This window comes from Mesoplodon densirostris, chromosome 16 (assembly GCF_025265405.1).
Source record: "Mesoplodon densirostris isolate mMesDen1 chromosome 16, mMesDen1 primary haplotype, whole genome shotgun sequence".
Lineage (NCBI taxonomy): Eukaryota > Metazoa > Chordata > Mammalia > Artiodactyla > Ziphiidae > Mesoplodon > Mesoplodon densirostris.
This window is the reverse complement of record NC_082676.1, coordinates 1,140,436-1,152,642: the sequence shown is the minus strand read 5'-3', so window position 1 is coordinate 1,152,642 and position 12,207 is coordinate 1,140,436. Positions and strand designations below refer to the sequence as shown.

The 12,207-nt window shown below is 56.8% G+C and overlaps 1 protein-coding gene across 5 annotated transcripts in view; it reads right to left on the bottom strand.

Moving 5' to 3' along the window:
- The window catches only part of KCNQ2 (potassium voltage-gated channel subfamily Q member 2), a 47,648-nt gene that overhangs the window by 20,225 nt on the left and 15,216 nt on the right, over positions 1–12,207 (bottom strand). For all 5 annotated transcript variants that reach the window (XM_060119824.1, XM_060119823.1, XM_060119825.1 and 2 more), the window contains exons 3-8: positions 11,803–11,929; positions 11,339–11,514; positions 10,352–10,477; positions 6,402–6,512; positions 5,625–5,720; positions 231–325 (exon numbers count right to left, since the gene is read on the bottom strand). In XM_060119824.1, coding sequence (XP_059975807.1) covers positions 231–325; positions 5,625–5,720; positions 6,402–6,512; positions 10,352–10,477; positions 11,339–11,514; positions 11,803–11,929 — 731 coding nt within the window. The remainder of the gene's footprint in view (positions 1–230; positions 326–5,624; positions 5,721–6,401; positions 6,513–10,351; positions 10,478–11,338; positions 11,515–11,802; positions 11,930–12,207) is intronic.

Below are 12,207 nucleotides of genomic sequence, written 5' to 3'. Positions count from 1 at the left end.
AGCAAAGACACTAAGCGGGGGGCGGAATGAAGGTGAAAAGTAAAAGCCGCAAAAACTATAAAACAGAACAAACTTAACAGAAGAATCACGCACGGTTCCTTTTTGAAAAGTACATATATTTCAAAGAAAAAGAAACAAAAAATAATCAAAATGATGAACGACAACTGAAAAATGGAGTTTAGGAACAAAGGGGGCTGCACACAGGCAGTGCTGGGAGGTGCGGGAGGTACCTGTACATGGGGACGGTCACCGTGCGCTCATAGTACTGCCACGTGGAGTGCAGGTCCGTGCGCGACAGGTTGGTGGCGTAGAACCTCCAGGCGGACTGCGGGGAGGACAGGACGTCAGCTGGGCTCTAAGGGGTCCCACCGGCCTCTCCCAGGGCCTCGCCCCTGCGCAGCCCCGTGCGCGGGGCTCTGGACTGCGGCCCGGTGCTGCTCCCACCCCCTCAAGCCTCGGTAGCCTCTGCAGAATGGAGACGCGGCAGGGCACGGGGCGCAGGTCAAGCACCCGGTGAGCCTGCAGCGAGCTTCGGTTCTTTCCTTCCATCTGCACTACCTGACGCTTGGAAGCTGTCACCCGGCATCGTGGTCACCTTCCTTCCCTCCCCGGGGGACGGGGTGGAGGGCAGAGCCAGGAACAGCCCTCAGCCTCCCCACCTTGAGACTGAGCCCCTGCCAGGCGCGGGCCTGCCCCGTACACCAACCCCGACCCGGCCTGGGCTTCCGCTCCTCACTCTTTTTGTTAACTGGGGTAAAATACACATTGAATAAAACTCACCACTTTAAAGTGTGCAATTAACTGGTGCTAAGCCCATTCCCGATGCTGTGCAACCGTCCCCTCCAGCCAGCCCCACATTTTTACCACCTCAAAAACAAGCGCCCCCAACCCACCAGCGTGACTCCCCGCCCCCTCCTGCCCCCGGCCTGCCACCCCCAATCTGCATCAGTCCCTGTGGGTTTCCCTACTCCAGACACTTTGTAGCAATGGAATCGTAGCACGTGGCCTTCTGTGTCTGGCCTCCTTCATTTAGCACCTTCTCAAGGCCCATCCCCACTGGAGCCTGCGTCCGAGCCTCCTTCTTTTTAAGGCTGAACCATATTCAGGCATATGGATGGACCACATCTGTGTATCCTTTCACCCACCGAGGGACATCTGAGCTGTCTCCACCTTTCAGCTCCTGTGAATCGTGCTGCTACAAACACCTGTGTGAAGCTTTTTGGCTGAACACCTGTTTTCAATTCTGTTGGGTGTATACCTAGGAGCGGGATTCCTGGGTCATGTGACATGTTTAACTTTTTGAGGAACCACCAAACTTTTCTACAGTGGCTGCACCATTTCACATCCCCCCAGCAATGTACGAGGATTCTGATGTCGCCACATCCTCATCAACACTTTTTCTTTTAATTTTAGCCATCCTGGTGGATGTGAAGTGCTTTTGATTTGCATCTCCTTCATGAAGAATGATGTTGAACATCTTTTAATGTTCTTATTAGCCATCTGTGTATCTTCTTTGGGGCGATGTCTACTTAAATCCTCTGCCCATTTCTTAACTGGGTTGTGTGTCTGTTTGTTGTTGAGCTGTATGAGTCCTTCATATATTTTGGATACCAGACCCGTATCAGATATATGATTTGCAAATATTTTCTCCCATTCTGTGGGTTGTCTTTTCACTCTCTAAAGAGATGCTATGAATAGTGTCCTTTAACGCACGAAAGTTTTTAATTTTGCTAAAGTCTTATTTTTCTTTTATTGCTTGTGCTTTTGGTGTCGTATCTAAGAAACCAAAGTCATAGAGATTTACATCCATAATTTCATCTAAAAATTTTAGTTTCAGCTCTTATATTTAGGCTTTTAATCCATTTGGAGTTAATTTTGAATTGGCGTGAAGTAAGGGTCAAACTTCACTCCTTTAAAAATGGGTATCCAGTATCCCAGAACCACCGTCAAAGAGACTGTCCTTTCCTCATTGGATAGATGTGGCACCCAACTATCAAGACTTGTTTTGGCCCAACCCATGGCCTATCCTGGGGAACGTTCCACGTGCACTTGAGAAGGATGTGTTCACTGTGGTTGGTGACACATGTCTAATGACAGACGTCTGCAGGTCTAGCTGGGTCATAGTTTGTTCAAGTCCTCTGTCTCCTTAGGATCTTCTGTCTGGTTTTTTTACCCTTTTTTTTTTCTTATGTATTTATTTTTGGCTGCATTGGGTCTTCATTGCTGCCTGCGGGCTTTCTCTAGTTGCAGCGAGCAGGAGCTACTCTTCATTGTGGTGTGTGGGCTTCTCATTGCGGTGGCTGCTCTTTGTTGTGGAGCACAGGCTCTAAGCGCATGGGCTTCAGTAGTTGTGGCACGCAGGCTCAGTAGTTGTGGCTCACGGGCTCTAGAGCATAGGCTCAGGAGTTGTGATGCATGGGCTTAGTTGCTCCATGGCATGTGGGATCTTTCTGGATCAGGGCTTGAACCCGTGTCCCCTGCCTTGGCAGGTGAATTCTTAACCCCTGTGCCACCAGGGAAGTACCTTTCTACCCATTTTGAAAGTGGGGTTTGGAATTCTCCAGGTATTACTGTAGAAATGTCTATTTCATCCTTTAATTCTGTCAGTTTTTGCTTCATATGTTTTTAGGACTCTGTTGTTAGTATATAAATGTTTATGATTGTTAATCATCTTTATAAATTGACTCTTATCAATACATAACAGCCTTCTTTATCTTGTCTATTTTGTCTGATACAAGTGTGGCCAACCCGGCTCCAGGTCACTGTTTGCATGGAATATCTTTTTCCATTCTTTCACTTTCAGTGTATTGTCGTCTTTGGATCTAGTACAGTTGGATAGATTTTTAATCCATTCCTCCAACCTCTACCTTTTAACTGGGGAGTTTAATCCATTTACATTTAAAGTAATTACTTATTAGGAAGGACTTGCTTCTGCTGTTTTTTTGTTTCTCAATTCCTCCATTATTGCCTTCTGTAGAGTTTCATTTTTTTCTAGTTATTATTGAGTCCCTTCTCTTTTCCTTTTCTGGTATTTTTTAGTTGTTTTCTTAAGGGCTACCCTGGGATTATGATTAATCCCATCTTAAATTTGTAACAATCTAGTTTGAATTAACACCAACTCAGCTTCCATAGTGAACAGAGACTCTGCTCTTGTGCAGTCCGCCCCCTTTATGTTGTAACTGTTACAAATTACACTCTCTACATTGTGCACCCAGAAATACAGATTTATGATTATTGCTTTATGCCTTTGTCTTTTAACTCATATAAGGGAAAAAATGAGTTACAAATCAAAAATATAATACTATTCACTTTCACATTTACCTGTGTAGTTAACTTTACCAGTGTCTGTGTGGCTTGAGTTACTGTCCAGGGTCCTTTCACTTCCGTCTGAAGAGCCCTCTCCAGCATTTCTTGTAGGGCAGGTCTATTAGCTACAAACTCCCTCAGCTTTTGTTTTTATGGGAATGCTGTGATTTCTCTTTTGAAGCATAATTTTGCCAGACCAGAATTCTGGGTCGACAGTTTTTTCTTTGCAGACTTTAAACACGTCATCCCACTGCCTTCTGGCCCCCATGGTTTCTGATGAGAAATCGGCAGTTACCCTCACTGAGGACCCTTGGGCACCGAGTCCTTTCTCTCCTGCTGCTTCCAAGACTCCCTCTGTCTGTGGGCTTCAACAGTTTGATCATAATGAGCCCTGGTGTGAATCTCTTTGACTTTATACTACTTGGATGTACAGATTCACATCTTTCTTCAAATCTGGGACGTTTTCAGCCTTATTTTTTCAGGTATTCTTTTTGCCCAACGCCTCTTCTCTTTCTGGGGCTCCCATTATGCAAATGGTACATCAGATGGTATCCCACAGGCCTCGTGGGCTCTGCTCACTTTTCTTCACTTGTTCTCTTTCTGCTCCTCAGACCGGGTAACTTCAACTCACCTGTCTTCAAGTCTGCCGATTCTTCCCTCTGCCTGCTCAGATCTGCTGCTGAACCCTCTAGTGCATTTTTCATTTCAGTTATTGTACTCTTCAGCTCCAGAATTTCTATCTGTTTCCTTTTTATTATTTCTGTCTCTATGGACATTCTCTATTTGGTGAGACATCATTCTTCTGATTTCCTTTAGTTCATTTCCATGGATTCCTTTAGTCTTTTGTGCATATTTAAACAGCTAATTGAAAGTCTTTGTCTAGTAAATCAAACATCAGGGCTTCTTCAGGGGCAGTATCTATTACTTTTTTTTTTTCCTGTGACTGGATCACACTTTCTTGTTTCTTTGCATGCCTCACAATTTTTTGTTGAAAACTAGACATTTTGAGTATTGTAATGTGGTACCTCTGGAAGTCAGATTCCTCCCCATCCCTGGAGTTTGTTGCTGCTGTTTGTTGTTGATTGTAGTCGTTTGTTAAGTGACTTTTCTAAGCTATTCCATAAACGCTGTATTCTTTGTGTGTGTGGCCACTGAAGTCTCTGTTCCCTTAGCTCAGTGGTCAGATGGTGACTTGACAGACCTTCCCTTAAACCCAAAGAACCAAAGAGGAAACAAATGCTCTCAGCCTCTGCAGACCGGCCCTGTGTTGGGGCGCTCCTCCAACCCCTGAGAAGGTCACTTACAGCTCTGCCTTAGCCTCACTTCCTGCTTGCACGGAGTCTAAAGATCAGCCTGAAGTGAGCAATTAGTGCCTTCTCCAGTCACTTCTGAGCCTGCGTCCAGCACTGGGCATGTGTGTGCCTCCTAGATCCCCCAGTGTATGGGGGTCCTTCCCAAGCCCTAATTCTTCCATGTCTCCTTCCCAAACCTCCGAGCTTCTCAGAGAGGAGGCGCAGAGGGTAGGTGCTGTGTGTTCAGGCAACGCTCCTTCCCTGTGCTACTCAAACCTCTGAACCACACGTAGTGCTGTGACTTTATTGTCAATATGGATGGGACTGGGGGGCGTCTTTGTTCTTCTTCACACTCCTTTGCATTTAAAAGAAGTAGCCATTTGAAGCTCTTATGGTGAAAGACACATGCATACATACATACATACATAAAAGTAGGCTGCACCCAGGGCAAGACCACATCTTTAAAAAAGAAATGCACTTGAGGGGCCAGGGCAGTGTCCAGCCAGCAGTAAAGGCCAGTCAACTCCAAAGGTCCACTGGGTCCCCTGGGCTTTGGGAGGGGCTGCAGGAACGCTGGGCCCATCGGGCAGCCTGTGCTCAGGCCCACACTCTCAGGATGGCTCGTGAAGCACTACTGGAGGCCGAGTGGCCACTGTGACCCCCAGTGACGGGGTGGGCATTGTGAGCTGCGGCAGCACAGACATCGCTCTGGCACCTACCTGCGTGGGGAATCTCTGGACCCCGATTCCACAAGTGCAGGGTGTGTGGCCGTGCTGTGAAGGGACACCTCGGGGGCACCTGTGACAGCCTGGCCCAGGTCCCAGGGCCCACAGAACGCTGGCCAGCACCCTAGCTGCCAGACAGCTGTGGGCATCTAAGCTGGTTCTCAGCACAGACTCGAATTCCCCAACAGGGAGACAGACGCCTAGCAGGGCTCCACTCCAACACCGTGGGCCCAGGCCAGGGGTTCTGCTGGTCTACATGGAGGTCCACGTGGCACTCCATGTGGGGGCCACCTGGACTCACCTGGATCAGGCCTGCTGCAGGGTTCCGCCTCTTCTCAAAGTGCTTCTGACGATGCTGCTCTTGAACTTTCAGGGCAAAGCCAGACCCCAAAATGCCCTGCAAGTCACTGGGGTCAGACGATGCCCCAGGGACCACGGCCCCACACTGAGTTCCTCAGGGTCAGACCACGTCCGGGGGACCGCACCCCCACCCCACCCTTGCCTGCACACTTCTGGCTCCACCTTCCTGCCTCCTCAGCCCCCAGTGCCAGGAGACAGGCTGGGGGGAAAGACTTGGATTTGGGGTAAAGGGAACTTCACGCTTACAGGAGCCTGGCAGGGCCCACTCTGAACACATCTGGGCTCAGAGATTAATCCTCCTCCCCAATTTGTCCACACTGGAGTGAGTGGAGGGGTGTGGTCCGGGGTCACAGAGAAGGGCCACCAGGAGAGCAGCATCGCCAGCCCCCCCACCACAGCTGCGGGGAGAGGGTTAACAGGGCCCTTGCCTCTTCTGAAGGAGACCTGACAGAGCTGTGTCACCGTACAGCACCGCTCCTGGTCACAAGGACCCGACTGGCCAATCCCACAAGGCTGGGAGGCGCTGACAGTGACCCACAGACACGGGTCAGAAGGTACAGCCTGGGGCGGCAGGTTGTGGAGGCTGCCACGTCCACTCCTGGGGGCTGTGGACCTGCTGGGAGCCCTGCCCCTGCCCCCCATGGCCCCGAGGGCAGCTGTGGTCACCAGGGGAGCCCAAACCCCGTCCCCAGCAAAGGCAGGAAGGGGCGGGACTCACAGCAGGAAGAGCAAAGAAGGAGACGCCGATGAGGGTGAAAGTTGCCGCCAGGAGCCTCCCATTCCAGGTCTGGGGGTACTTGTCCCCGTAGCCGATGGTCGTCAGGGTGATCTGCGGACAGCAGGCCCCATTGCTCAGCCAGGCCGGACAGTGGCCGCCTGGAGGCCCGGGACCTGAGCCAGACCCTCCTCCTGAGGCCTCAGGGCAGCTGGACAGACCCCCCGCCGTGCCGCCCTCCCAGGGCCCGAGAGGCCAGGGTCACTGCTGGCTGCCCCTCCCCCCTCAACAATCACGTCCACACTCCAAACCTCCGCTCCGTCCCTGTGTGCTGGGCGTGGGGGTCAGGCTCTGCTCTCGTTTCACACCCAGCCAGGAGCCAGGAGGCTAGGAGAGAGCCAGGGGCCTGAGAGGTGACAGTGCCGAGGGACCTTCCAGGGGCGCGGAGAGGGTCGTGAGGGCCCTTCGGAGGGTGGCTTGTAAGCTGAGGCCAGGAGAGCGGGAGGGGCCGGGGGTGGGGCCGGAGGAGGCGACAGGAGGGGCCGGACTGGAGAAGGAAAAGGCCCCCCTCCCCAGGGTGTGGCAGGCAGGGCCACGGAGGTGCTTGTGTTTAGAATTGCTCTGCGGTGGGGAGCGGGCAAGGAGGAAGTGGGGCCCAGACGGGCCTTCCCAGGAGCCCAAATGGAGGGGGCCATCTTCAGGTAGCTCCCACAACACCTGCCGAAGTGGAGGCTCAGGCCTGGTGTGCAGGACCGCCAAGGCCACACACAGAGGCAGGTACGGAGGCTCAGGACAGACCACGTGGCCAGCTGGGCTGGGAGGTGGGCCCAGGCGGGCCCTGAGAGGGGAGGTCTTAGCCAAACAGAGGGAGGGGCCGAGGTGCGAGCAGGAGAGGGGACTGGGGGCAGGGGCGGCCCTGGCCAGGCGGCGGACAGGAGCAGAGGTTCCTCATGGGGGACTCGGACAGCAGGGTCACCTGGCCCCCGCGCCAGGGGCACGGACATCTCCCACCGTCCACCCACCGTCCACCCTGGGCATCCATCCCCCCGACTCGGGGGTCATGCAGAGAGTCCACCCGAAGCCCACTGTGCAGTCTGAGAAAAGTCTGCAAAACGGGGCTGAATAATCACGGCTTCGCCAGCAGGGACTTCTGTGCCGGTCCCCTGCGAAATCACAGCCAAGGCATTCGGGCCTGCATAGAAGGTTCTGGGAAGGCGCCAGCGAGCTGGGCGCAGGTGACAGGGAGCTGGGTGGAGTGAGCCGGCTTCTCACCAGAAACCTCCCGGTGGTCGGGCTCCTCTAGTCGGCTGCTTTCAACAGAAACTAAACACATCTTAAAGACGTAAAATACTCAAAATCACGCCCCCCCCCCCAAAACTCGGCAGCGCGACAGGAAAGGCTGTGAAAGGACACAAGCCGAGGGTGAGGGCAGAGAACCGGGCAAGACGGAGGCCGATGCGGGCCTGACTCAGGGCCAGGAGGTGGGGAGAAACCCAAGGGCTCTCGGGGCTCAAGGAAAGGCCCCAGGCCTGGCGCTGATGTAGGCACAGGGCGCGCAGGGCAGGACGGCGAGTCTGTGCCAGGGCGCCCGCACCCGCCCCAGGACCACGGACCCATGTCCTCCCCAACACCGGCGAACACTGGAGCAGCAAGAGGGGAGACACTTCCCCTCCTGCCCACCCACCAGCAGCCGGGCCTGTACCCCACATGCCTGGCCCTACTCTTGGGGACCCCAGAGCTGGTCAGAAAGCCTCCAACGGGCAAAGACTTCCTAAAAATTCCACTATCCCCGGACAGAGAGAAGAAAGTGTATCCATAAAACAAAGAATCTTGAAAACGAGACCAAAATCATAGAGTCAGGTGGAAGACACCTTCCAGGATGTAGGCAAAGAGATGAGGAATCTAGATAGGACACATTCCACGGTCCAGCGGTCTCGCCAGCGGCCTCGGAGCCCCGGGAAGAAGGGAAGGAGGAAGCTGTAGACTTTGAAGCCGAAAAGGGCACCAGGCTCCTGGAAGGAAGCGCCCCCCACAGGGCCCACGTTCCAGAAGAATGTCAGGGAGGGAGGGGCCCGGCCACCAGCGGGAGCGTGGAATTGGGGCACCTTCAGACACGCGTCTCACAAACCTCAGAAGACTGTGACCTCCAAACCAAAGGCAGACTGGGGGTGGTGCTGGGGGACTCGGCACCTGGGGGCCCAGCATTCGGGGGGCCCAGCCCTCAGGGGTCAGCATTCACGGCCAGCGTTCGGGGGGCTGGCTTGAGCGCGCTGCAGTGGGGGACTCCCCCGGCGCCAGTGAGGCCCCTCCGAGGACCCCAGGCCCACAGAGCAGAAGAAAGGGGGGCTCGGGCAGGACGCTTTCCAAGAATGACAGGGCCGGGGAGGGAGCTCACCGCACCCTATCACAGAACAAAGCGAGCCTTTGAAGTCTAAAGTTCACAGGGGAGGGAAATCCCTGGCTGTTCAGTGGTTACAACTCAGCGTTCTCACTGCCGAGGGCCTGGGTTCAATCCCTGGTCGGGGGACTAAGACCCCGAAAGCCGCGAGGCACGGCCTAAAATAAAATAAAAATAAAGCTCACAGAGGAAATCCCGGCGCAGGTGGGGAATATGCGGAAGGGTTCCCCCGTCTTCTGGGGGGGGGGCGCCAAAAGCGGGGGGTGGGAGCGGGGGCACATTTTCACTGTAACACTCAGGCACTACTTGGCGTGTTTAAGATTTTGATTCAATTCTTAAAGATGGGGAGGCCCCCCCGGAGGGCCTGGGCAGGGCAGGCCAAGAGGGCGGCGAGGCCCTGGCTGTCCGCTCAGAGGCTGGACGCACAGCGGCTGTGGGGGGCTCTGATGCGCGGCTCTCGGTGCCCGGGCCTCAACTTCCCTCTCCTGCCAAGCCCCGCCCCCGGCCAGGCTCCCCGTCACCCTGCTTCCCACGTGGTTGGTAGAGGGACACAGACTCCGGGCCTCGTGGCAATTCATACAATAACTACAAGTAAATTGCTTTCTGGCTCAAAGGCCAGGTGAATGCAGGCATCCCTCTTGCCAGCGACTGGATTTGCAGCATCTGCCCAAGGTCACGTGGTCCTCATTTTCGGAACTGGGTCTGGGGTCCCAGGAGACAATGGACTCTAACCTCCCACGGGACCCTCCACACGACCCCCGGCCCAGTGCCCCCAGGCTGAGTGTCCAGTACCCCCAGGAAGAGCTCACAAAGGAGGGTACTCTGGCCCCCCTGCCTGGGGACGTCGTGGAAACGGGGAGGAGCCAGGCCGAGGCCCCCCGGGGCCCAGCCTGGTCTCCAGAGGCCACACTCTGAGAACGTGGAGCCTCGCCACTCAGAGCAGGAGGGCCTTCAGAGGGTGGCCCAGGAAGGCTTTTCTCAGAAGAGGCCACTTGCACCCGGTGACAGGAGGGGGCCCTCGAGGGGCTCAGGAGGTGGGTGGCCATGAGCATGGGCTGAAAATCCACCAGCTCCAGACCCACCCTGGGCCGGGGCAGCCTGGGAGTTGAGCTGGGAGAGCCAGGGCGTCCACTTCCCCTTTTTCAAACTCTCCTGCCCATCAACAGGACCGCAGGACCCCCCTCCCCCCATCACAGAGGTCACACGTGGTCAGTGAGGAAGGAGAGAAGGTGACTGGCCATGGCTAGGCACAGGCTCCCTGAGGCCAGGCCTCTCTCCACCCCACACAGACCAGCGCATCCCCTACCACCACCCCTCCTGGGCCACCACGTCCACGTGGCATCACAGTCAGTAGTGGCCAGTAAGAGGCCCCAGAGAGACGTCTCTGGCCAGGTCAGCCAGGGAGAGCTGTGCGTCTCCTGTCCAGGCCCAGGGGCACGCCCTGGAGTGGGGAGCAGGGGAGGGCAGACAATGTGCAGGAGGGACCCCAAGGAAGGCCACACCCGGTGAGCGTGTCCTCAGTGAAGGGCAAAGGCCCCAGCGGCTGGGCACTCACCAGGCCCCACCAGAGCGCGTCCGCGTAGGTATCAAAGTGATCGTTCTCCCCCTTCTCCGCCAAGTACACCAGAAACGAGGCCAGGATGAGACAGAGGAAGCCGATGTACCAGGCAGTGACCAGCTCCTGAAAGAGGCACATCACAGCCGCTGGGCCAGCGTCCAGCCCGACTCACCCCCGGGAGCACGAGGCCCCGCCTGCCTGGAGGTTTGCTGGGCGCTGCATCCCCCGGGCTTCAGCGGGCGGGTACCCCTCCTGAGAGCCGGCCGCAGAGCCCCAGCAGCCCTGAGCCCGGGGCAGGCAGGAGCAGGGGCGCGTTTTCCAGTTCCAGCCCTGGGTGGTCCCACACCTATGCACCTCACCCCTGGAGGGCGGTGGGTAGGGACGGCTCAGTGCCGCATCCACCCAGGAAGGGAGTGTCCCCAGGCGGCCGTCAGCCAGTCAGGCTGGAGAATCTTGGGCTTGCTCGGACCCTGCCCCAACTTGCCTGAGCCTGGGGGAGACACCCCGACTGGGTGCCCTTCCTGGGGGTCCAGCACCTCAGCACCCTGGGGGACCACCACCCTCTCTGTCCTGCCAGCCAAGCCCCAGCCTCCGGGCTCAGACAGGAAGGGTAGTGGGGAAGGGACTCTTGGGACAATAAGCCCACCCACAAGAGGACAGCCTCTTGGCAGAGTCTGGCAGGGCGGGGCCTGGGTGGGCAGGGCCCCTGGCAACACAGGGACGGGATCTGGATGGGACATGGGGCCACAGCCCCCTTGCGGGTCCCATGGCCAGCGGCCACCACAAGCCTCAGCCTAAATGGGCAGGAGCCTGGGTGCTGGGGGGCAGCGGGTACTGATCTAGCACAGCCACCCAACCAAGGAGCGAGCCGGCTCCAGGGCCCAGATGGACCGGACCTGGCAGACAAGCTGGAGAGAAGCGGAAGATGGTCAAGTCATGGCAAGACGCCCAGAAGAAACGAGGGGCTGGGTCCTGCCTGCTCACCTTGCTGTGCGCATAGACCACGGAGCCCAGCAGCTTCCAGGTGCCGCCCCGCCGGTCCATACGGATCATGCGCAGGATCTGCAGGAAGCGCAGGCTCCGGAGCGCCGACGTGGCGAAGACGTTGCCCTGGGAGCCGGCGGCCAGCACGGCGATGGATGCAATGAGCACCATGATGTCTGCGGGAGACAGCGGAGGAGCTCGGGGCGGCCCCTGCCACGGTAGGGCAGCCCCCAACCAGGGCCCCGGGAGGACGGACAGACGGACGCACACAAAGTGCCGGCATGGGCCTGGCTCCGCTGTCCGCCCAGCCCAGCCCTGCCCTGGGCACGGCCGCCCAACACCTCATCGCCCTGCACTCAGGCCACAGTAACCACGGGCTCTGACGCCAAGAGGGCAGGTGACGAGAAACTTCCAGAAGGAGCCATCCTGCAGTCCTGCCTGCCCCCACCTGCACCGGGCCTCACCGATCACACAGAAGGGCTTCCGCGCAAACTTGAGCCGCCCCCTCCAGCCGCGGTACCGGCAGCAGCAGCCCGCAGCCCAAATCCGCACGAAGTATTCCACGCCAAACACCACGATGGTCACGATTTCCTGCAGGGGAAGCCACAGCTGAGCCACTGCGGGCTCAGCTGGTGGGGGGCGGGGAGGGGAGAGTGCTGTGTAGCTGGTGTGCGAGTGGGGACCCCATCCTGTGTAGCTGGTGTGTGAGTGGGGACCCCGTCCTGTGTAGCTGGTGTGCGAGTGGGGATCCCGTCCTGTGTAGCTGGTGTGTGAGTGGGGACCCCGTCCTGTGTAGCTGGTGTGCGAGTGGGGATCCCGTCCTGTGTAGCTGGTGTGTGAGTGGGGACCCCATCCTGTGTAGCTGGTGT